The sequence below is a fragment of the Delphinapterus leucas genome, chromosome X, assembly GCF_059928025.1.
Source record: "Delphinapterus leucas isolate spDelLeu-1000000601 "Yukka" chromosome X, BTC_Dleu_Yukka2, whole genome shotgun sequence".
Lineage (NCBI taxonomy): Eukaryota > Metazoa > Chordata > Mammalia > Artiodactyla > Monodontidae > Delphinapterus > Delphinapterus leucas.
This window is the reverse complement of record NC_143150.1, coordinates 118,410,087-118,435,812: the sequence shown is the minus strand read 5'-3', so window position 1 is coordinate 118,435,812 and position 25,726 is coordinate 118,410,087. Positions and strand designations below refer to the sequence as shown.

Genomic DNA, 25,726 nt, shown 5'->3' with positions numbered 1-25,726 from the left:
TCCCGCTCCCTCCCCCTTCGAACTCCAGCACTGACGTGCACGCCTAGGATTGAGTCAATGTCGACGTCTGGGGTGCGTCACAGAGGGACGGGGAAGGAGGAGGAAAAGGGGGGAATTACATTTAAAAAAAAAAAAAGCTTCAAAGAACTAACCGAGAGTGGGGAGGCCACGCACCTAAACGCCTCACCCCCCCAGAGCCGCCTCCTTAAACCCGCTCCAACACAGAAAAAGTCGCGCGCGCCGGCGCTCCTGCACAACCGCACTAAACCCCTCTCAGCCTTAGAGGCTCGTGTTTTCAGTCTGGCACGGGGTTCCGATCCCACCAGCCCCAGCGAACAACGCCGAGCTTCAGGGGCTCAGAGGCCGGAAGTGCGGCCGCCCCGAGGGAACCAAAGCCTCTCCCCTTGGCAGTCGCTCTAGCGACGCCCGCTCCCCTGCAACGGCTCAGAGGTCCGCTGGATTGGTCGGCTGACGGCCCAGGCGTGTCTTGTAGCGGCCGCTGATTGGTCAGCGACCGGCTGCGCGCGTGGGAACCTAAGTATTCGGGTGCTCACAGGTACGAGCGTTGCGCCTCAGCTTCCGTGGGGCTCGCGGCCGGGCGTCACGTGGGCGGGCCGTACTTCCGGCGCGAGGAACGTTTGAGGCGTTGATAACCTTTACAGCAGTTGCCGCCCGGGCAGAGGCGCCGTCCGTTGCTACCTGCGTCCGGCGCCCTCCGGAGGCCGATTTGGCGGGCTCTGCGCCAGCAAAGGTCTGTCAGGTGACACTTTTTCTTCCCTTTGAACTTTCTTGTCTTAGATGTGCGCCTGAAGCAGGTGAGGAGGGATTTTACTTCACGGCTGTGGCGCTCCGAAGCGGGGTGGCGGGGGAGGAGGGTTTGCCTGAGGGAAGAGAAAGGGTTTGCCTTTTCGGAAAGACCGAGTCTACTCCGGAGTTTCAGCCGCGCTGCAGTTGGGGTGGCTTGGGGATGATTCGGAGTGGTTCCCACCGCCCCTCCCGGGATGCTAGCGCGTAGGTGCTTGAGATGTGGCCCCTTATTGAGTGGTTTGTGCCGACTTTCTAAGAGCTGATCCTTTTTCGTCCTTTCTCTTCCTTGGTGGGTGAGGGGGCGACGAACGACCAAGGCTCTCAGACTTGTTAGAATTTTGAGTTTGGAAAATCTATTAACTAGCGAGTTGGTTCGTTGTAACATTTTTTGAGGTGCAAACGTTGATTCTGAGGCTTGGATGGTAACCGCGATTGATCAGACAGTGCAGCCTCACTGTTGTAAATACGTACGCGAGGCTAAACAAAGGAAAGATGTGGATTGAGCACGGTAGTTTGATATCTTCGTCTCTTGGGGATCGCTGCCCCCCCTTTACCTGGCTCTCCCTGAAGTCGAACTGCTCTAGAGTTTTAAACTGGCTTAATGTTTACAAATCGTGATTTAACGAGCAACTTTTCTGCACGGTGTTTTATAAAGCACGGCATGGGCTCGATTCCCTGATGGGTGATGGGGATGCAGTTTGGACGGCATTATCCCCCCCCCACCCCCACCCCAGGTCTGGCCGACTCCGTAGCCGCTGAAGTTTGATACGGCTGCTTTTGAGAGTCCTGACAGGATTTTTAGAAAGTGATCAGTGTATTGACACGGTCTTGTTTAAAAAAAAAAATGTGGAGGGGTCTGGCTACTGCAATCTGCCCTGTTTTGCCGAGTAGTGGTTCTTGCCGAGTTTTAGCAGCATTGTAATTAAGCCATTAGGGAACTGTCTGTCAGAGTCTCTAACAATGGTTGGCAAACTTTGTCTATAAAAGGCCACCTAGTAAGTATCTTAGGCTTAGAGCAAAGGGACAAGTGATAAGAGGTGACCTCTGAGCAGTGTGGAGGCACCTGACTGTAAAGACCTTGTAGGCCATGGTAGGAGTTCTGGATTTTATTTTGTTCTTTGTCGAAAAGGGATTCCAGGTGATTTTAATAATGAAGAAGTAAAGCGCATAGGCTCTGGAGTCGTACTGCACTACTTACTATGAGACCTGGGTAGGTTACTTGAAGTCTCTTTGCCTCAGTTTTCTCTTAAGGAAAATGGGGATGATAATAGAGCCTGCCCTGTAGGCTTGTCAGGAATGCTAAATGAATTAACATACATCACGTGCTTAGAACATTGCCTGACACAGAGTAAGCAGTAAAATCTGTTAGATGCTATTATCTGTACTTTGTGGCATAGTTCAAATTTAAAGAAAAATTATATATTTAAATCTCTAAAACAAAGTTGTTAGAAATACAGAGTATAAGAAATGGTCCCCAGAGTTGGGAAGCTTTAACTCACTATTCTCTTTCTGTGTGAGTTCAGGTAGAGGTGGGAGCCTGCTCTGCAGTGTTCTTTGTAAGAGCAAGGCTTGAGGAGTGACTTTTGAATATCCATGACTTGGGACTAGTTAAATAAATCATGGCCTATTTGCAAGATAGGAAACGAAGAAGTTGAAGTGACTATGGTATATCTAAAGTTATTAATTTAGAAAGACTTCTTTTACTTTTGCCTCTTTTTGAGCTCATACACTGTATTCTTTTCTGGGTCTGGCTTTTACTCAAGGTTGTAGTTTTGAGATTCCTGAGATGCGTCCTCCTCGCTGTGTGTAGCAATAATTGGTTTATTCTCATAGCTGTGTAGTCTTCCTTTGTATGAAAACACCAGTTTAAGTATTCATAACTTGTATTAGTTGTATAATCAGAAAAAATAAACATAGTCTTAAAAAGTAAAATTTGGTTCAAGTTACAGCTCAAATTGGAGGTATTTAATAACTTGAATTTATTCCACATTATTAGACTGCATTTGTCTAACTTGAGAGTTACTTTTCCCTTCATTCCGCCTCATTCCTGCCCTGGCTCAGGATGGATAAAGGGAACCTAGCTCTCTCATTAACGCCCCTCCCAGTACTGTGATGCCAGCGTTCAAATCTACTACGAGATATGATATGACAGCATTGCACTCAACGTCTTCCTGGTGGCAGAGATGAATGACTCAGAACCATAACCGAGCCTACATAATTCTAGAAGAGTTTTTGGCTTATTTTTCACATACAGTCCTTTAGGTTTAATTTAAAATTTAACTACGGAAGCAATCATAATCTTAGCACTGAAATGACCTTAGACGTAATCTCACCCAGTTTTCACCGAGCAGGGGAGGAGGCGATGTCTTTAGTGGTCTTTCCAGGCCGCACCGTGGTGGGCGGCCCAAGCCACAAGAGACTCCTGACTCACATTTGGAGGCCCGCAGTCTCCCTGAGTAAAAAGCTTCTGAGCTCCTTGACAAAAGCAGTTAGGACTCATGCTCTGTTGTTCATTTGTCTCCAGCACTTACTCTGTAGCCTTTAGGTTGTGGAGCATCCGCTTCACAATTTGGAAATGTGTTCGATCGGGATTCTTATTCCTACGCGTGGGCAATAAAACCCTTCACTTTTTAAAGGTTTATTCTAAATCACTAATGGAAGAATTCTCATTTTGTCGCTCTCTAAACTTCAGCCAGGACTCCAATTCAACTTGAGTTGGTATTCTGAGAACATATCCATGTTAAGTTTATTAAGGCGATAAGTGGGTGAAGTAACTTTTTTATGCGTTGCTTTTCAGGAATTGAAGATTTACCAGTCCTACATGACCAAGGAGTTTCGCAAATAACCCTCCAGCAAGTTTAAAAATAATTAGGCCCAACTCAGAGAAAGTGGAGTTGCTCTGGTTGCACAAAAAAGATGTCTAGCTGCTCCAGTGAAGTCGATGTGGTTTGTATTTCAAATTGAAAATCTGTCTTTGTTCTTTTCATTGTGTTCTATTTTTTTTCTAAATTGAATTGAATTTTGTACAGTGAAATGCAGAGGTTGTAAATATACAGTTCATGAGTTTTGGACACTGATGTATAAAGCTGCTATGAACATTTGTGTGCAAGTTTTTAAATTTTAACTACCTACCCAGAGTCCTTTTTTCTCCTGACTCTTTTCACATAATTATGTGAAAGCACTTTGCAAAGCATACCTATACAAAGCATACCTATACAAAGCATACCTATACAAAGGTAACATGGTATATTTTTATAAGTATTAATATATAGCCCAATTCCACATTATTTTGTCTTTTGAAACAGACATACATACTTCTATGTAGGTTTAAAATTATTCCTATAGTTCATAATCCATTCTTAGAATAAAGAGTTATTAAGTGAAATGTAATGGCTGTTTACTGTCTATTTACTTACTTATGCACTGTCTTATTCCCCCCAAAATGTTTTAGGTGACTTAGAGATTAATTTATCAAGAAACATAGGTGTGGGGAATTCCCTGGTGGTTCAGTGCTTCGGACTCCAACATTCTATCCCTGGTGGAGGAACTAAGATCCCACAAGCCTCCAAGTACAGGGAAAAAAAAAAAAAAAGATAGTTGCTTAAGTGTTTCCTATTTTGTCCACAGAGTGGTACTGTTGGTCTATTTAAAAATCAAAAGCCATGAACAGGATTCTTTGTAGTTAGAAATACTTGCTTTTACAGCAGTTCTGCTGCCAGATTACTAGAAGAATAGTCTTTCTACCCTGAGGTACACAAGAGGAAAACGATGTCTTAAGTGTGGTTAAGTTAATGAGAAAACAGTTTTGCAAGGACATCTTTTCCTATAGTCATAGTATTTACAAAGGTCCCTTGATATCACAAATTGGCTTTTGGAGCTTCTCGAAAGTGAAATTGAAGTCCTCAGTTTTTAAGTTCTATCGTCTTTCCTTTTAATTTATTAATAAATTTTCCTTAGATAAGAACACGAATCTCTACTTATGATGATGGTAACACTGTTCTTTATGCATATGAACCAAATACTGCATATTTCAATAATGTAAGTAATGTTAATTGCCATTTGCCAAATATATTAACACTTAACCACTTTAAAGAAAAAATTCTTCATAGACTTCCTGTAAACTCACTCTCAAGAAAATATTAGTCTCTCCTGAATTTGTCTGATTCCTTTCATTAGACAATGAGCAATTAACCATTTCACTTCCCTCTTTTCCTTGTAGAAAATTCAGAACAGTTTTTACTCATTTTTTTCAGTGCAAAATTCTAAACCTCCGTCCTTCTGATATAATAAATTCTTTGCTTAATCCCTTTCTTAATTAGCAGTGATCATCTTCATTCTCATAATAACATGAGTTTTTTTATTTTGTCTCTGCTTTAGATTAATATTTCTGAAACTCTCTGAAAAACTAGTGAAAAATAAAAGCAAGTTAAATAAATAGTGTTTTTTCCCCACTTACTGTTCAGTTTGACTTTCATAGAAGTGAAGTATTAACTACTCAATTTTTAAAATATCAGCAGGGAAGTGTCGTGTCTAACACATCCTGCAACGAAGAGCAACAAAAAACAATTCTGAATGTCCTTACTCACTGCCAGGTACAAAAAGTTCTATCTCTCAAATGTAGTTTTCTAAAATATTAAGCTTAAATTCTCTTTATATCATATAAAGAGGTGGACAATTGAAATTTTGCTGTATCAAATTGCTTATGATTATCGCTCTCATTGTGATGATTTTTTTAAACAATTTCTAGTTAGAATAGCATATTCAGGTGAAAGTTTTGAAATAGCAATATGGAGGTTTCATAGCCTTTTGTAAAAGCCCTTAACTGATGAAATGTATAATAGTTATGTCTCCTTCATCTAAATTGCTCAATACTGAATTAATTTCCCCTACAAAATCTTTAAAGGAAGTTGGCTGATTTGGATAAAACTTAGTATGTGCCTAAATGCATGTCAAGATATCTCAATTGAAACAAAATGGCAGCCCACCATTCTTTAAAGAGTTTATCTTCCATACTTTTGAGGGGATTTTGTAAAAATTGACATGTTGGTGGAGATTGATAGAAGTATGTAATTATCAAGGATTTTGTGAGCGGCATACCCTAGAAGCAATGAACATTTATAAACAAATACATGTTTCTTAACATATAAAAAAGTTTCTTGAATACAATGAACATACTTTGAAAAGTAAAAAATGTTTATGGGAGTCTTTATCATTATAGAGAACAGCAGTGGAATACTTAAAGGGAACGTGTCTTGTCTTCCGGGGAAGGATGTACAGAGAGTGGGAATGCAGGGACGACGTAGGGAGTTCTGATTTTTGAGCAGTGCTCTCCCCTGCTTGCTTTACATCAGCTTCCACGATGAACTGGGTTGACACTGCTCTGCCAGGGCCTTCTGAGCGATTGTGCAAGATGTGTTGGGATAGAGTATCTCCGCTAAGACATGCCCAGGTTCCAAAGTCACAGCTAAGGGATGCTCTCCATTTCTCCTAATGTGCTAGCTCCCTCCTTTCTTCGGCGCCTTCCCTTACCAGTCTAGACCACACGGTGCAGCACCTCCATCTGTTCTTTTTTAATCCTCGCCCAGCACCCCCTTTAGTAAAACCCCAGCCCTGTCCAGGCTGGGAAGCAGAGGGGAGGACCTCCACTGGGGACTGGTGATCCTCAGACAACCCCGATCCTGTTCTCTTATTTCGTGGAGAAAATGGAGGGTGTGGAGCAGAAATCCCCTCCAAGTCCTGATTCCTCTCCCCACAGCCCTCACACTTGCCTGGATCCATCTCTGACGACCTCCTTCCTGACCACTGGAGTGGGGAAAGTGTTTCCTCTGTAAGGCTAACACCTCTGCTGGTTTCTGCATCTGACCCTCTTTCCCTGTGCTCAGACACCTCCCTTCATCCCTCTGTCTCTTGTGTCTTCAGCCTCTGTCTCCATCACTCGCAGCGTAGTCATTCTCCCACAGGTTTAAAAAAACCACTTCTTTTTGCCTCCCATCCCTCTATAGCTGTCATCCTCTCTCTCTCCTTCCCATCGTAACCCAGCTCTTTGATCGTCATTTATGTTCACTTTCTAAACATTTGACTTCCTGTTTTCTGTTTGGGTGTTTTTAATTTCTGTTTTAATATTTTTTATTGAAGTATAGCTGATTTGTAATGTTGTGTTAGTTCCGGGTGTAGAGCATAGTAATTCGGGGGTTTTGCTGATTATATTCCATTATAGGTTATTATAAGATTTGGGGTATAATTCCCTGTGCTCTACAGTAAATCCTTGTTTATCTGTTTTATGTATAGTAGTTTATATCAGTTAATCCCATACTCCTAATTTGTTGGGTATTTTAGAATATACTGTTCCTTCTGCCCTGTATGCTCCTCTGTACATCTCTACCTAGTGAACACCTTCTCATCTTTTCATTCTCAACGCAGATACCTCCTTCTTTGAAAATCCTGCCACGACTGTCAGGCTGGATTAGGTCTTGCTCTTCTGTGCACGCTTAGCCTCTTGTTCTTATCTGTATCGTGGCAATAATACTACTAATAGATGGTTGAGCACTGTCAGACCAGTCATCATGCACTATTATTATTATGTTGGTATTAATACTGTAGCACGTTGTTTTGTCCTCAACAGAACTGAGAGAGGATTTCATCCCGATTCTATTTATAAGGAAATTGAACAACAGAGAAGTTAAGTAACGTGAACCCAACTGTGTTCCCCTAGAGCCTGTGCTAGTTATTCAGGGCTGAGAGCCAGTGGGTCTCATGCTTCATCGTGCATCAGAATCAGCTAGAGGGCTTGTGAAAACACAGATCACTGCCCTCCATCTCAGGGTTCCCAATTCAGTAGATCTGAGGTGGGAGATTTTTCATTTCCAACAAGCTCGTAGATGGTGTTGATGCTGCTGGTCCACGGAGCACACTGAAATCCACTGCTCCAGGCGGCCGATCACTTTCTCTGTTGACCTTGTCTCTTTACTTGTCTCTCTCCAGCTAAAATGGGAGTTCCTTAGGGTAGGAGCTGTTTTTTTCTTCCTTTTTCTTTTTCTTTTTCTTTTCTTTTTAATGTCCACATTCCCAGCATCTAGCAAAGTAGTTCTCACAGGTGGTAGGCCTTCAATAAATGTTTCTTTGAATGAATGATGTAATTAATGGTTCTGGCCTTTTAAGTGTATTTTTGCCCGAATGAAATTTCTGTGTATTTCAAGAATTCTCCGGTTTTATCAGTCACATACTTGATTGGCATACAGGGGTCGCGTACTCAAAGGTTTTGTAAGGTTAATTGTTAATTGCATGACTTTAAAGTACTCTGAAGCCAAAGGTCACATCTGTTGTATTTGGCTCACTGTTCTTTCCAGAGTGGACCCCTCACTGCCTATTAGGTTATACCATCATTATATGGAAAGAGGCTCTTTGGCCTTTTAGCAGATTTGAAAATTTCTTTCCTAAAGTAGCACCTTCCTTGATGTAAAATGACTCCATCATAAATGTGATGGCTTATAGGAATTGTGGTACATTTACTTCCCAGTATTCAAGCTTCGTAAAATGCCTGTGTGACATGGAGTAGTTGAGTGGGAGGTTGGCACGCCTTATCTCAGCCAGCTCGGCTCTGGGTCCCCAACAGCCAGGCATCAAGTGGGAAACAAGAGATTTCTGACGGCTTGAAAACTTTCAGACTTTGACTTTGGCTTAATGGTATTTTTTATGTTCCTTTCCTTTTGAAGTAGAAACTACTAATAGTCTGTATTATAATAGGTCATCTATGATGCTATTCAAAAACTGGATAAGAAGTTTGATGTTATGCATGCAAAGGTTACAAAAATCAACCGTTTTCGTGTGAAGTCATGGTTGCAAAGTCGTGTAAGTGTTATAAAAATATTTTCAAAACTATAATAAACCTCTGGTTTCTAAAGATGCCAGTCAGAAGTGAGAGAGAACTAGTAACTGTGAGATAAGCAAGGCTGATCTATACTTGCTGTAGCAGCAGATGGGAGACTAAACCTCTGCCGGAAGAATGCTGAAGTTTACGTTTGAGAAATGTACGTCAATGGGTATTTTTATGTTTGTAACCGTAATACATAAAGTGCAATTAAAATGTAGGGTTGAAGAGGAAATCACGTAATCAAAATAGAGCATTTATCTTTAATAATATAAAGCAGTCTTCCATGGAAAGTAATTATGGATGTATTTACTATTTATTTCCTTTTTCTTTCACTCACTCACAGTTGGTTTATGCTGGGTTTGTGTCATTTCAGAAGCCACTTGGATATACATTTAAAGATTATAATTACCTGCTTTCTAAAAAGATCAGATACCAGAAAATGAGGAAGAAGCGGTGTCTCTCTCCATTGCCTTGCCCTAAAAGTTATAGCCCCACAATTCCAGTACAAAGGCCGGAAAATGATTCCGAGAGCAACCCTCTAGAAGCACCTTTTGAGTCCCGGATGCCTCTGGATCTGGAGCAAGGCCTTAGCCTGAGCCCGACGGTCCCCTCCACCTACCGCAGGCATTCCTACCAGGAGTACTACTCGCCCGAGGACCCCACGCAGGGCTCCTCCAGTCCAGAGGCCCACAACACCCGCAGTCTTTTCTTAGACACCCAGTCCACTGCAGTCGAGCCTGCAACCGTGCTGACCCAGAGTGAACGCAGTCCAGCACATAGCCCTGCAATGATGACCTACCCAGCTTTACTGGAAAACAATAGATTCAGCCAGGCTGGCTCACCTCTCTACGTCCCGACCAGCTTCGGTGAGTGTGAACTGACACATGTTACAAGTAGCATTATTTACCCTATATTCCTCAACACCCTTGATGCAAGCTTGTGGAAGCTGTTTGTTTCCCATCTTGAGGGCTAGCTTGGGGCAGCACTCTGAACGATGACTAAGACTTCTTGAGTGTCTGTGATGTGCCTGCACTGTGCCAGTCAACGGACAGGCCTCTTCTCCACTAGTACTCATAATGATCCCATTGTGAGTTTTTTATCTTCTGTTTTTCCTTACCCTTTCCCTGTGTAAATAATTAAAATGCTCCTAAAATGGCCAGAGCCCAGATGACAGGAGAGAAAAGCTACACTTTAGGCTAATTCACAGGAACAAAGGTCAGATTTGTGTTGACGGTCCGGCGAATTACAAAAGCCGCTTCCGTTACCACACGCTAACTTTAGGGAGTCGAGCACTCTGGCTGAGTAAATGAGTACCTGTCTGGACACAAAGAAGTTTCAGTACAACGTAGTGAATGGCACACCTAAAACGTTTTGAGGTATGAGCACCTAAATTGTCTCATGCCTCACGTTATTTCTTTTTTAAACATAAACCTTCAACCAAAATATCTATTACCATGCAGTAAAACTTGAAAGAGGTATTCAGTGTAATGTTAAAGTTACTTCTGACCTAGCTGAGCAGAAGTCTTGTTGTTTTCAAAATTCAGATACACCTTTAAGCCTCGAGAGACGTTAATTTTAAAGCCATGGAAGAGATTCAGTAAAGAACTGATTTGGTTCTCAAAGATAATGGGGGTTATTGAAATTCACTGATTAAAGTGAATAATTTAAGCAATTATAAAACTAAATTCTGGGGATTTCCATTGCAATTAGCTAGGAAAATAAACCTCCTCTGGAGAGACCAAGAGGACAGAGATTAAGTATTTCAAAGAATTTCTCTCAAAGTAAGAGAGCAATAGGTTATCTTAGATTAAACTAATTTAACCCAAGTAACAGATCTTTGGCTGTATTTTGCCTGTGGCCCAAGAGGCCTCAGATTGCTCAGTCTGTTTTATGATCTTTGAAGCTTTAAGGTGTCTTCCGAAGCTGCTTTTGTTGTTTGGGGGAGGTCAGGTGGGACATTCTTGAGTAGCCATCCTCAGATCATCTTTGTCTGGGCTTTCCCTGGATTTTACCTTGGAGTCCTGGGTCCATGCCGGGGTACTTCACACAAGGTTCCAGGAATGAGACAATTACTCCCTACCTAACATCTCTTCTTTCAGGATAATGATCAGGTCAAGTATGATTTGTCTTTTTTCCCCCCATTGAAGCTCCAAGTTCACCAGTTGGAAGTGACCCGGGTGTCCTCAAACAGAGCCTCCCTGATGACCCTTCAACCTGGTCTGTGGATGAAGTGATCCTGTTTCTGAAATACGTAGATCCTCAGTTATCAAGCGCCCTCGCCGACCTCTTCATGCAACATGTAATGTATCTCTTGATCCGGTTTTCCTGCCGTAATGACTTTGAATGACCTCTGTGCAGGCCCTTCAGTTGGGTACTGATTAGTGTGGATGGTGGGGGAACCCTATCAACTGATTATTCCATATGCGAGAAAGTTTACTTTGCCCAAAGTTAAAGCCTTAAAGGGTGGAGGCTGGATCTGTGCTTTAAATGGGTACCCGGGTACCTAAAATACTACAAGTCTTCAAGTTCTCAAGAGAAGATGATTCGGCGTGGCCACTCTCAGGTTTCTTCTCCTTTCTAACAACAGCTGCAAGGATCCTCCTCCCCACCTGCTCCCTGCTCGGCCCGAGGACCGTGAGTAGGAGGGGTGACCACAGCTGTGACAGGGTGTCCTCCTTGTTATGATGCCCGATGAATCCAGCAACTGATTCCATTTGGCTCAGTTCTGTTGACCTTATATGGTTATTGATGATTTGGAATGCTGATACCCTTATGCCATTTACAAAGTAACATCATGGGCTAAATTTTAAATTCTAATTTCTTTTATTTCTAGTTTTACTTAGTAGAAAATGTATAGATGGTACCTGACAAAGGCAGTACTGTGAGGGATTTCAGGTCCCTTCAGCCAGTGATATATGATTCAGTACAGTTTTATTTTTAAACCAGAACTTGTGAAAACCAAATAATATGCTTCAGCAGCATCATTTGGTCAATTAATTCTTTTTTACATTTGGAGGATACCTTGTGACTATCAAGTAATGTTTTTTATAGGGTTTCCTAATGAATAAAATTAGTGCCCACATATCTGATGTACCCTTTTCAATATGGTAAGAAAACCAGTAATTAGTTTTTAGCATCTAATTAGCTTCCGACAACTGATTCGCTTTCAGTGTTAAGATAGCACTGTATAGCACACTTATAGCTGACATACTCATGTTCCCAGCCCTTCTAAGAAAGTTAGTGACCATCTGAAATTCATTTTTACCATTCATAGTTTTTACTTTTTGTCACAGCTATGCAGTATTTTGTTCAACACACGATATTTAAAATTAGGTAGTTTGATGCTTAGGACGTTTTTAAGATATTAGGTTAAATTTCCTTTTTCTTAAAATTTGAAGCAAATTTACAGATGATTAAGTGATGCTTCACTGTACAAATTAGATTTTTAATAGTTTCCATCAAGCAGTTGCATATTCAGAGAATATACATCTGGAATGAGCTGCCCTCTAATTGGTGTTACATGTTCTTACATAGAAAGGAAGAACCATTCTGACAAAATATGACAGCTTTATTAATTATTTTAATTTCCTTCTCTCTGTAGGACATTGATGGGAAAGCTCTGCTACTGCTCAAGAATGACATGATGATGAAGTACATGGGGCTTAAGCTGGGGACAGCTCTGAAGCTGTGCCACTACATTGAAATGCTTAAAGACAGACAGATACCTCAACAATTTAAAAAGTGTGTAAATTAGATTGGACTTAATTCTAGGGAGACCAATGCCACCTTTTCTCTCTGCCCTTAGAAGTTTTTGTTGTGTAGAAGGTTCCTCTAAAATACGGTGTATCCAAAATCACAGAACCCTGGGACCGTCCAGTCTAGTCCTTTAGAAGCCATTTAACATGTTAGCACTAGCATAGTCAGACTGGTGGTTTGTTCTTTGCATTATTTTCCTTGCATAGTTTACAGACAGTTAGTTACACTTCATGCAGGAAACAGAGAAACACCTTTCATTTTGGTTAATGTTTATATGTAAAACCAAAACAGCCAAATCCCAAAGGGGAAAGTAGTCAGGGAGGGATTGACGGGTTCTCTAATGAAAAAAATTATAAGGTAGATAGTCATTTTATGCAAGAGATATTACACTACAAGGGTGGGTTGGATGGAGTCTGACTATATTCTTTTCAATTAATATGTTTTATTTTTAAACTTCCTTATTTTGTCTAAGCTTCAACATTTAACTAGGCATTCATTGTTCACATCTCTCCACGAAGATGCCTATGTCCAAGTTTTTTAAACATGTGTTTTATTATCTGTTTATTCCTCATATGGGTACTGTTTCATATTTATATTTTGTTCTGTATCTGAAGTATACACCCAAGTAAATCTTTTTTTTAATTTAAAATGGCACTTTACACTTCCACAGAGGTAAAGATCAACTCTACATATAGTGAGTTTTTTTATTCTGTAAAACATATGCACATCGTTTGACATCGCTCACACTTCAGGGTTTCCATACAGGGAAGTTCTGTCTTGTGCAATGTTTCTAGTTAATTTCCTTTCTGAGCCATTTATCCTACTAAACTTTGGAAGGTACATCAGTTCTGATTTGTCATTTTAAACTTTATTTTAAAAATCAGAACTTTCACATGGAACATGTTCATTGTTGTTTTATTTATTACATCATTATATTGTATAATATTTAGTGAAATGTTATAAGCTATGAGAAATGGTGCTAACTGTATTAGCCATTTGTTATAAATGCCAGTAAGATGTTCACCAGGGGTAAGATTGTACGTTTTCTTTTTAGAAAACCAAGTGTACTTTATAAGCAAATGCAACTATTTACTGGGCGTATATGATTTAAAGGGCTTTTTCGTCCGTGTTATTTCTTTTGTCTTATAAGACAAGATTCTAATTTAAACTTGTCCTTCTTTCAAACTGTCAGTGTGAAGATGCTGTGCCACTTGAACAGTCCTCAGGTGTTCGTATAAATACCATGTTTTACAGTTTTTAGATTTTAAAATATAATAAAGTTTAATAACCGCAACCATTAATGTCAGAGCCTCAGATTTGATTTTACTTGCTTGAAGACTTAGAGCAAGCAGTAATACATGTCATGAGTAGTTATACTCTGTGACAACTTCACTAGAGAATTCTCTCTCCATCCTGAATATCAAGGCAAAAGTATGGCTAACACAATAACTTTCATTAATGCAGACAATTAGCAGAACTAGAATTTAACATCCACTGAAACATATTTTCCTCTCTAAAATTACCCTCATCTCCCGTGAAACACAGCCAAATCAAGACTAAATTTGTTTACAGAGTAAGTCTGGTCAATTGACCACATAGGGTCCTCCTAACTGGCTGTGGTGGAATTCAGAAGTAGTCTCAGACTGAATTCCCAAAAGGCCTCTCAAAGCCAGGAAAGCCATGCCAAAGGCCTGCTATTAGCCTGCACCTCAGTGGATTTCTCTCTTCTAGAGAATCCCTAAAACATCGTGATTCCTGCACATGCCAGGAGACAGTCTTTCCCATTCACCTGATAAGGCTGCTCAGAACCCAAGAGTCTCCAGTGTCTGGAGAGACCAGGCAGAGAGAAGAGAAAAATGTTTCCATTCTACCCAAAACTAACTTGAGGGGAAGGACTTCCCTATATCTGGAAAACACAGATCAAAACCAGTAATATTCCAGACAAAAACCATAAAAATTATAACCATATTCACCAGTTCACTCAGTAACCGATCCATTAACTTTTTATGAAGCCTCAAGTTTTCCATTAGGATTTTTTAATATCTTACCCAGTTCAGTAGTATGATCTAAAATTTATCAGAGGCCTGTACTTGTCAAAAGGGCCTTCCTATGGATCATCTTGAAGATGAAACTCTTTTGCAAAAGCATCAGAGTACAATAACTTCCTATAAATGACAGAAGACTTTAAAAGGCGCGGTTAAACATCTGACTACAATGTAATCCATAAAGAAACTTGGTTACAATAACTAGAATTATGACCAATGATAATCTCAACCCTTGAAAACCTTAATCACCAGCAAAAACCAAGGAGCAAGTAACTGTGAACTGTTTGTCATACCAGCATTTCCTGATTGGAAAACTTACGCTCTAGTCTTCCTCTCCTAAGAAAGCAAAGGTAGGTAAATTTAGATCTGCCCAGCAATTAATGTTCCAGTATTTTATCCTGTTTGAAATGACGCAGGTAGTCAGTGAATTCTCTTAACTTGGTTTAGCTGCAAGTTACCAAAATCTGGAAAGACTATTTTAGATAGACCTTCCCAAAATGTAATTATTCCTATAGAGTTTACCTAAAAGCTCTTATTTATGTTTACCTAAAGTTTCATCATATCAAGTTATTTTCCTTGCTGACGTATTTGCAACAGATACAGTACGGTGTTATTTGATCTCTAGTAAACCTAGGTACAACAGAAGTGTTATACTTAATATTGATGATTCTAAAGACACGTCTATGTTAATCAAACCAACAAGCTTAAGCTAGCTTCAATACCAGATACCAAATCAGTACTGAACATTTCCCAGGCCACGTGAACCTGAAATTCATTCAAGCCAGTCTTTTTTACATTTCTGAGAATTTACATAAGCGTTTAATTTCTTTTAAGCCAATTAAACAGCTCATCCACAAACCAATCTTGGCAACGCCATTTGGAAGCAGACACTTCATATTTATAAGGTACGCAGAGACATACATTTACATATACAGACAAAGAGATCTCACAGTTTTCCTGCTAAAATTTTAAAAGGCCTCTTTTTGAATGAAATAATGCCATCTGCAGCAACATGGGTGGACCCATGTTGAGATCATCATACTAGGTGAAGTAAGACACAGAAAGACATATCGTATGATATCACTCAGTGTGGAATCCCAAAAAAAAAGGTTCAAATGAACAGACTCACAGACATAGAAAACAAACTTATGGGTCCCAAAGGGGAAAGGCGGGGAGGAGGAATAAATTAGGAGTTTGGGATTAGCAGACACAAGCTACTCTATATAAAATAGATAAACAACAAGGTCCTACTGTATAGCACAGGGAACTATATTCAACATCTTACAATAAACTAATGGGAAAGACTCTGAAAAGGAATAGATAAATGTATACCTGAATCACTTCGCTGTAAACCTGAAACTAACACAGCATTGTAAATCAACTCTACTTCAATTTTTTTAAAAAAACATAAAAGGTGATTAAAGTTCCAGAGAGCCCAGGTAGATCATTTACATCGCAAAGGCACAGGAAGAGAAGTACCAATTCCTTCTAGAAAGCTAACTTCCTCTAAGGGCATATGCAAAAACCAGTTTTAGAATGTCAAAAGAGTCCCATCGTGGATATTTTCAGGGATTTTTTTTTCAGTTTCTAAAAAGCCAATTTAGTTTAAACAACAGTAAGAGGCAATAATAACACGTATCAGTCACTCACATGCACATGCCTCACTTTCAGAGGAGAAACAACCGGCGTTCAAGTTAACCTTCACCTCAGCTGTTAGCTCGGCCTCCGTGGCCTTTCTCGGTATAAAACGCACCTGCCACCCCACAGCTGCGGCCACTTCGTTTTCCCACCGTAATGGCGCCAATATCTCCGCCATGGCCTTGGGGTGACTATGAGTCCTCGGTACTGTCTTGGCAGCCCCATTCATCAAGGCCAGCCACCCTAGGGCCCCACATACTAGCGGACGGCCACCCCGGGATTTCCCCTGCAACTTTCAGGATCACCCCTGGAACTTTCAGGCCCCTCATGCTAGGTGACGCCCCTGCAACGTTCCGTTGCGCGTCCTTATTTCCTGACGTCTCGGCGCTCACAGGAGCTTCCTCGGTCTCCCCGCTGGCTCTACCAACTGGGATGCACCCCGCAGGCCTACAAGGCCTGTACTTGCCCAGCTACAAGACCAAAGAAAGGGCCCAGAGTCGGCGACGGAGACATCATGGTTTAATGGGCGGGGGGGCTTACCTGTCTGAAGCAAGGCCCTGGAGCAACACCCCACTGTGTGCGGCGGCCGGCGGGCAGGACATGGCGGCAGGCTTCGCTCCCCAGGAGAGGGGGAGGTTCCCAGTTATAGTGGAAATTGACATCAGGTTGGCTCATCAGTTACCAGGGAAACCAGCCGAGGGGCACGCCCCTCACCTCCCCTTTGATGAGCTATCAGGTGGAGATGTTTGCTAAAGATTAGATGAAGCAGGCACTGGCCCAGCAGGGGGATGTACAGAGAGCAAGAGAACAGCCATCTTGGGTGGCCTGACCATACAGACTCCCTCTGTAAGCATGAAAAAGCCATGCCCTTCTGTAATAATATTAGAAATTAAAAATTAAACCTCATGACTAGGAACAGTGATGATGGGAGGAAAAGTGCTGCTTTTTCAAGCTGCATAAGGAACTGTAGTCACAGTTGGCTGAATAAATGAGGTGTGTTTAAGTTTCTGGGGCTGTTTCTACAGCGTGGTGCTGGGACTTGCTTATATTTATAAGTCCTCCGAGGTTGAGGACTCCCGATGTTTCCCCTGTTTTACCTTGGTGAAGTTGAACCCTGAAAGCAGCTCTCCACAGTGAGCACATCCTCAGACGAGCTTGCCCACTCTCACTGCTATACTAGAGGCAACTCTGGTGTTACAGGGCCACGTTCTCTGGCTTTAGGGGTGCTATCAGCACTGAGGGGAGAGGTTTAAGATATAAGGGGAAAAGGAAATAAATCCCTTTGTCTGAAAAGGTTCAATTCCATCCAAGCTGCTGGACAAAACAGGGAAAACATCACATTGCGAGGGAGCGGAAGCAAACTGTCCGCCCTGCATTCCAAAGGTGGGCCCTGGTCTGCATGTCCTCCGTACCCTAGAGCCCTCCCCATTCCCTGGATCAGCCTCGGAGCACTTATAAATATATGCAAGTCTCTCTCACGTATACCGGAAAAAGCCCCCCGTGGTTCGTTTTTGCCAGTATACCCTGATCCCCATGAAGTATGGTCATTCGTGGCTTGGCCAAGCTCTACCTCTTGCTTTTTCCTTCGGTGACATCAGTTCCAAAACCCCCAGCAAACCATAGGGAAGGAGGCAGAGAAGACTGATGCCGTCCACGGAGGCGAGCCTGTGGGTCGCAGGTACAGCACTGTAGGTGGAAGCTGAGGCGAGAAGAGCCCTGCTAGGAGCACATGCTGGGAATGGTTGTGTGGTTTTTTTAATGTATTTCAAAAAGTTGAGTTAGGAGAAAGTACACCCAGAAAGGCCCTAAACGACGGGCAGCTCGGCATATAAGAGTAAACAAAATAGGTGAAACCCCTTACCTTAGACTGCTTCCTATCTATCTGGGAAGACAGCGTTAGAAAGCACAAATATTTGGGTAATTGATGAGTATATAAAATGCGGCAAAGGTGAAGTAGCCATGAGAAGCATGACATCTCTAGAGGATTCTATTGTGTGTTTGTATACAGATGTGCTTACATATTGGGAAGACATTTGGGAAGATAGATACAAACATGTTTACAGAGGGCATCTATGGGTAGGTAGGATTCTGAATATGTTTCATTTCATTTTCCTTATCTTTCTGATTTGTCTGCAGTGTATTGCTTTTATAATAATTGTTTAATTACAAAAACACAGGCCATATCATGTTTACATCACTGTGGAAGATAAAAGGAAATACCACATTGCCATTTAGCGGGAGGCAGAAAGAGCAAAACCTAAGAAAAAAGCATAATGTGTCAGAAGACCAACTTAATTTAATATCATGTATAAATAGATTAAACGCCCATATTAAAAAAGATTCAAGGGTGGATCTTAACAATTATATGCTTTTACCTACCTTGTCATTTGCTTTAAACATTAAAAAATAAAGCACTGGACAGAAATTCATCTGCAAATAAACAAAAAATAGGCCACAATGATACTATTGATCCCGGCAAGGTAGAATTACAGGCAAAAAGCAGTCAATGCATCAGGAGTCCTTATGTTGGTGAGAGGTTCAAGTACAGGGACGACAGATCATGAACTTGTGTTTAACCAATTACACAGAATCAAAAGCAGAAAGCAAAACCAGATAGTCCATATGCATAATTTAATAAAATTGCAGTAGAAAAAAAAAGACTTTATTGTATCTTTTAGTCTTTGACGTAAGGAAGCAAAATTAAAGGGCAGATACTGGTATAATTAAAAAGGCATTACTGATAGACATTAGATTCCAAAAGAGAATTCACTGTTAAGAATCCTTGGAGGGCTTCCCTGGTGGCGCAGTGGTTGAGAATCTGCCTGCCGATGCAGAGGACACGGGTTCGAACCCTGGTCTGGGAAGATCCCACATGCCGCGGAGCCACTAGGCCCGTGAGCCACAACTACTGAGGCTGCGCGTCTGCAGCCCGTGCTCCGCAACAAAAGAGGCCGCGATAGTGAGAGGCCCGCACACCGCGATGAAGAGTGGCCCCCGCTCGCCGCAACTAGAGAAAGCCCTCACACTGAAACGAAGACCCAACACAGCCAAAAAATATATATAAAAATAAATAACTAAATAAGTGTTACCATTAAAAAACAAAAAAAGAATCCTTGGAGCTTTCACAAAATTGAGTACATACTAAGCTACATAGAACACTCTGAATCACAGGAAACAAAGTTAGTACAGGCTACAGTCTGGGACATAAAATTCAGAAGTTAATGAGATACTTCTGAAATGCTAACAAGAAAAACAATAAGCACCCCTACCTTTGTAGCCACAGCTTCTTTCCTGAACTTTCTCCTTGAGTTCTAGGCCTGGGTATGTCACTGTCTACTGATGTCTCCACCTGCAAGCCCACAGCATCTCCTCCTCATCACACCTGAATCTTTCCCCACCTTCCTTTGCTGATGTGCCCCTCTCCAGTCCCTGCCTTAACAGCGCCTCACCCACTGATGCATCCGGGCACCTGACAGAGTGCCTGCCAGTGTTGGCCTCAACTCCTCATCATCCACAGCCCACCGCAGCCCTGACGTCACCTGGTCCCAGGCATCCTACCTCTCACAGCTCTCTCTCGTCTGGGCCCCCCAGTCTGTTGTTTCCCGAGTTTGCTGCCAGATGCCACTTCAGAAATGCTAAGTTTCTTTCCTATGAGCACTTCCAGGGCTGATACTTTTATTTATTATTGTATTCCCAGGATTTAGCATACTATCTCCTACATAGTAGATACTTAGATGTTGGTTGACGGAAAAAAACACAAAAGCAAATTTTCTTCTTAAAAACACGGCCGTTTCCAGTACCTCTCCCAGTTTACAAGAAAATCATTTTTATTGATGCTTGTACTTCATTAATGCAGTGCGGCTCCCCGCCACCACCATGGAGCAGCTCAGATGTGTCTGAACAGTAATGGGAGATGGCCGATCCAGAGGACTCTCAGGGCAAAGGCAGTTAGGCCCAGAGATTTTGGGCTTGTTGTAGGAGAACTGAAAAAATCCCTCATCTTTATGAATATACTGAAAGATTTGTCAGAGACACAAACGAAGTGCTTTCAATAAATCTGTTGGTGTTTTGCATGCGCGCGCGCGTGTGTGTGTTTGTTTAGCTAGGATTTGAAGATGTAACTGTGAGCTGTAAACCCTTAAGTTTAACAAAGCTGTCCCATGTCCTACTGACAATTTATATCTTATGTCTGCAAACCAGTTGCTGGGTGGTTCCATTTTGATTGAGCCAGGCTAATATTTTTCTCTCCTATTTAGGAGCCACCTTTTGCATGCTTTGGAGTTGGAATTTAAAAATATAAATATAGAAGGTCAAAGTTGTGCTCGCTGTTGATAGCTCCTGTAAAACACCTGACTCAATGAGCAAATATTAGCTCTATCAGCTACTTTTAAAAAAAGCTTCATTGTAGTACATTTCAAGTACATGTGAAAATAAGGATAGTGAAGGGACACCACCCAGCTCCAATAATTATCAGCTCATAACCCATCTTGTTTCATCCACACTCCCACTCACATCTCCCATTTCCACGTTGTTTTGAAGCAAATCTGATAGATCATTTAATGTATAAATAGGTCAGTATGTATATCTAAAAGATAAACTTTTTAAAAAGTGACCATACCATTATCATACTTTAAAAATTAATAATTCATTTCTAACACCATGCTGTAATGAGAGGAACCAGGGCTCCTTGGAGAAATGACCGATTCTAGGACTGGGACGGGGAATATACAAGTTGAGCCTGGAGCATCTTGTAAGTGTCGAAGGATGTGCTCCAAGAAAGCACAACAATGAGGAATGTCAAAGGGACACAGGAGCGAACTGAAAGAGCTTCCAGTGGCCAGGAAGTCTGGAACGGTTTGAGCAACAAAATAAAGCAGTATTGGATTATAATCCAAAGTATAACAAATATCCCTGAGTCCATACTGCTGTAAATCAACAATTGAATCAGTAAATAGGGGAGAAGAGAGAAATCTGTGCAGAAGAATCCCAAATTACGTAGACACTCACCCTCAAGGAGGTGGAGCATTACTCCCCACTCCTTAAGTGTGTGCTGTGCAGAGAAGTATGTGCTTCCTTCCAAAGAGGGCAGTATGGAAAGGGGGGGAAAGAGGAACTCTCCAGGGGAGAGACCTGACAAACACCCTCAGCCAGGTGGTCAAGGTCAACATCAACAGCGAGAAGTCCTGTTCATAGTATGTACCCTTGATATGATAGCATGAGAATGGCCCCTTATCGCTGAGGTTTTCCTCCCCAAAACCCATGACACCAGTTTCATCACGAAGAAAATCATCAGACAAATCCCAATTGGGGAACATTCTGCAACATACCTAACCAGTCCTCCTCCAAACTGTCTAGGTCATCAAAAACAAGGAAAGTCTGAGAATCTGTCACAGTCTAGAGGAGCCCAAGGAGACATGATGAGTAAACATAATATGGGATCCTGGAACAGAGAAAGGTGAAAAGGAAATGTGAATACAGTGTAGGCTTTAGTTAATAATAATGTACAAATATTGATTCATTAGTTGTGGTAAAGGTACCACAATATAAAATACTAATAATGGATGAAAATGGGTGTGGGTACTGTCTCCACTACCTTAGTAACTTTTCTGTAAAGTAAAACTGTTCTAAAATTAAAAGTTTATTAAAAAAATTAGCAATTCCCTTCTATCATCCTACATTCATGCAATGTTCTGTTTAAAGTCCCGATCTCTCAAATCTGAAGTGTGAAAATCTTCGCCAAAAGTCCCAGTGAGATTTTGAGGGAGTGACTGCTCTTCCTTGAAAAGGAAAATATGCAAAGTTTCTTCTTGGTGCATGAAATATTTGATATGTGCAACCTGCTCCAGTAGTTATTTTTAGATCTCATCTCTGATGAGTGCCTGGGTCTTGTTTTCACTTGTGTTTCAATGTTTGTGTGTGATTGAATGTCAACTCCCAGAAAGGAGTTACGGCATACGCTTTAAGGGGAAGTTATGTATGTCCATGTAGATTGATTTCTACTTTTTCTTCTTTGCCTTTTCTTCCTTTAAAAATATTTTGTTGTTGCTTGCTTTTCCCACACAGGAGTATATATCTCGTTTCTATGTGGAAAACTGATCTATAATGTACAATCAGCATATGAGTGTCACCATTTAGAAGTGTTCATTAAGTGAGGCTTACTGGTTTCCAATGTTGCATCTGGCTTTATTAATTTTTTTTTTTTTCCGGTACGCAGGCCTCTCACCGTTGTGGCCTCTCCCGTTGCGGAGCACAGGCTCCGGATGCGCAGGCTCAGTGGCCACGGCTCACGGGCCCAGCCGCTCCGCGGCATGTGGGATCTTCCCGGACCGGGGCACGAACCCGTATCCCCTGCATCGGCAGGCGGACTCTCAACCACTGCGCCACTAGGGAAGCCCTTTATTAATTTTTGTATCAGTATATTTCAGAAGTTAGCATGGATGCTGGCAAAATCAATAGCAACGTTGCTGTTAGAAAAAGTGCAAGAACGTAAGGAATGACTCTGGTTGGAAAAGAGTGTCCTGATATAATCCTTTCCTGAAATGCTTGAGTTAGTCAGTGACATATGAACCTCCCCCCATCTGGGCACTATGAACAGGCCCTGGTCAGGGTGGGCAATGGTGGCAATTAGCACCCAGTTCCACTCCAGACATTGCCAGTGTTTATAGTACCTGTTACATGGATATACTCATGACAATTGTGCGAAGAATTTTAAGCTTTATTATTATGTAATAAGTAAACTGCCTGATTAAGTGTGGTTTTGGTGACTACGCTTATATCAGCCAGGATAAACTCTGCTTTGCTGCAGTAACAAACAAACCCTGAACTCTCAGTGGTTTTGCTTTTCTCCCAGGCAAAGTCTGACTCTCCAGAGCTACTGCTTTTTTTTTTTTCTTTTTTTTGGCCTTGCCATGTGGCATGTGGGATCTTAGCTCCCCGACCATGGATCGAACCTGTGCCCCCTGCAGTGGAAGTGTGGAGTCTAAGCCAGGGAAGTCCTGAGAGCTACCGCTTCTTTTGTGACTCTGCCCATGTAACACATGGCCTCCAAGAATATTTCTGTTGCCCAGAGCTGACACGTGGCACTTCTACCTGGAGCCCACTGTTAGAACTAGTTACGTGGCCCTGCTTAAGTGCAAGAGAGTTGGGTAGAGTGGCTTTCTCAAGAAGAGGGAGAAGAAAATGGAAGATTTGGTAAACACATAACATTGTTTCTACCACAAGGGTTTAAACATTTTTTTCAGGCTAAAATGATTGCAGACATGCATTGGGGCTGGGCCAGGTTGGTGGCCTAACTGGGAGAAGTTGGTTGGGTGTAGTGCATAGGTGTGCACAGGTTAATGGAAGGGGCTGCGTCTAGCGGGAGCCCAACCGATGCCATGCAAGATTTTGAGTCTTATGTTACAGTTCTTCCAATTTTTCAAAAGCAAGTGGAAAAGCAGATTTTAATGTGAAATCTCCCGATTTCAAAATGTAGGCTGAAGTATATGAAAACACAGGCCAAACAAAATGTGCTTGCAGGTCTCATCGGACCTATGTGCCACCAACGTTAAGATCTTAATTAGCTCTCTGGCCGACAGACTTGGGATCTTGAATGGCCCTTTATTTATCTGTGAGGTAGGGCTACATTTCTAAGAATCTGGCTCTGCCTGTGAGCATTCCCTCAGCCCACCCTGGTTCAAGGTTCAAATCCTTCGTCCTTGCACAAGCTCAGCTGACCGCTGGAGCACTTGGAGCCACACTTAAAGGACAACAGATTCCTTGCATTCCGGTCATTGCCAGGCTCTGTAATCTTCAGGCATTTGGGAAACCACAAAGTGTTGAGAAAGAATGAAACAGGGATGGGTGTTGGGGAGCCGTTATGAACGTGGAACAGGAGGGCCCGTATGTCAGTTTCAGACGAATCTCAAGGGCTGTGGGAGGCAATTAAAAGATTATAAATGGGGGAGGAGTCACACAGACCTGCAGCTCTCGGGGGCAGGGAGGAGAGCTCTCAGCAAAGGGAACTGATCGTCCACGGTGCACTGTGCCCTCCACGTCATCCCATCCACGTATTGTCCTTGGGGGCGACTCCAGCGATTTCATTCCACCTTTTCTGAGCTCTTCTCAGAGGCGTAGGCATCCCTTTGAGGGCGGCCCGAGTTGTTTGTTGGGTTCAGCACAGCCCGCAGACGGTCCAGCACAACCACCTTTTCCTTTCAAATGATACTAGCGGTTACTTTCCAGATCGCCCGAGGTCTGGGAAGGCCAGCTTGTAGCAGGGGTCTTAGGTGAGCTTTTGGGCCGGGGAAGAACCCAGGAAGGCAACCAGAAGCCTCAACCACCGGCCAGCTGGGTTCCACGCTGCCGACCCGGACGCACCGCCCTCAGGAGCAGAAAGTTCCGGGCCCGACGGGGAGGGCGGCGCGCGCTGCGGCCGTTTCTTGGCACGAAAGTGTGATGGGATGTGGACGGGTCTCCCCACCCCACCCAGGCGCCCAGGAGCCACACACTGCGGCCAGGAAGCCACGTGGGGCTCGAGTCGCCGCCAGAAAGAAGGCACGTGAGGAGAGGTCCCGAGTCCTGTGCCACCACCTGGGGCGGGGTGGGGGGGGCGCCGCACTGCTGCCCGGAGCCGGGGTCCCAGGCCCAGGCTCAGCCTGGGAGGCACACAAGCTGTTGTCACACTTTCCTCGCCCGACGCCACCACCTCTTTGTAGGTCACACAGCAGTGGAGAGGGGTTGGCTCTTATTTACCCTTGTGTCCTCCCTCGAGAGTCTTTCCTATTCTCAGCCCCCATCGTAGCCCCATCTTCCCCCCCAATCTCTCACGCACATCCCCCCCGACGTGCACGTATACGCATGCGCACACATACACACATCTCTGCGTTAATGACCCAATGGGATCCAGTTTCACAACCGCTGGGACGCACGCAGGCCGTGCTCTGTGCCTCTTCTGGGCCTTTCCCTGTCTCTACAAAGAGAACAGAAGCCGGGCAAGGATCCTGTGCCGGCACCACAGGGATTGCAGAGCGACGCCCCTCAGGAGTTGTTACAGATCCCCTGACGATGCCGGGCGCAGCCACCGTCGGGAACAGTGAATGAGGACGGTGACCAGTGTGCTGGCTGCCCTCTCTTGGGAGCAAGGGCTGGAGTCTGGGCCCCGTGCTCCCCAGGTTGCCCACCGTTGCTTCTCCAGCTCCCTTGGGGACCATGCTTTCCGTCCTCCTCTCTGTTGCATCCCAAGAGCCCCGCCGACCTTTCCCTGCTCTATTTTTCGCACGCCCGCAAACGGTGAGGTCGTGGCTTCAGCTCCATACACTGTGCAGCGGGCGGCGTCCCTCAGCTTGTATTGTCGCCTGTAGGGCCCGCGAGCCTCTCTCGCTGGCTTGGCTGGAACACAGCTTTCCGTTACTAAAGGGTGAGTAGCCTCCTTCCTGAAAACCTGGGCCGTCGAGGATTTTCAGTCTGGATCCTTCCCACGGATGTCCTCGGATGCCCCCAGACCAACTTCCTCCAGAGGACCCAGGTCGCTAGCCTGGTGCCTGTGTCAGGACCACTTCCGCGCGGCGGGGCCCCGTGGTTGTCGCCGAGGCTGCCGGCAGAGGGCGCTGTCCTGCCAGCGCCGGCGGAG

The 25,726-nt window shown here is 43.2% G+C and overlaps 1 protein-coding gene and 1 long non-coding RNA gene across 9 annotated transcripts in view; one reads left to right on the top strand and one right to left on the bottom strand.

Moving 5' to 3' along the window:
* LOC111168917 (uncharacterized) overlaps window positions 1-401 on the bottom strand; it is an 85,646-nt gene extending 85,245 nt beyond the window's left edge. The window contains exon 1 of one of the 2 annotated variants that reach the window (XR_004024301.2): window positions 175-401. This is a non-coding gene — a long non-coding RNA (uncharacterized LOC111168917). Of the gene's footprint in view, window positions 1-152 lie in introns of both variants that reach the window. The other variant, XR_002643112.3, reaches the window with a different exon arrangement.
* A 237-nt stretch (window positions 402-638) lies between these two features.
* Window positions 639-17,307, top strand: SCML1 (Scm polycomb group protein like 1). Of its 7 annotated transcripts, XM_089904745.1 has the most exons (9): window positions 639-751; window positions 3,605-3,753; window positions 4,765-4,845; window positions 5,322-5,399; window positions 8,551-8,655; window positions 9,051-9,543; window positions 10,825-10,976; window positions 12,279-12,418; window positions 13,626-17,306. In XM_089904745.1, the coding sequence occupies exons 2-9, from the start codon at window positions 3,724-3,726 to the stop codon at window positions 13,669-13,671; spliced, it is 1,125 nt and encodes a 374-aa protein (XP_089760871.1). In that variant the 5' UTR covers window positions 639-751; window positions 3,605-3,723; the 3' UTR covers window positions 13,672-17,306. The 7 variants fall into 7 exon arrangements, with proteins under 7 accessions (XP_089760871.1, XP_089760875.1, XP_089760874.1 ...); XM_089904749.1 differs by lacking the exon at window positions 4,765-4,845 and having other exon boundaries at window positions 640-751; XM_089904748.1 differs by lacking the exon at window positions 5,322-5,399 and having other exon boundaries at window positions 640-751.
* Window positions 17,308-25,726: the final 8,419 nt, after the last annotated feature.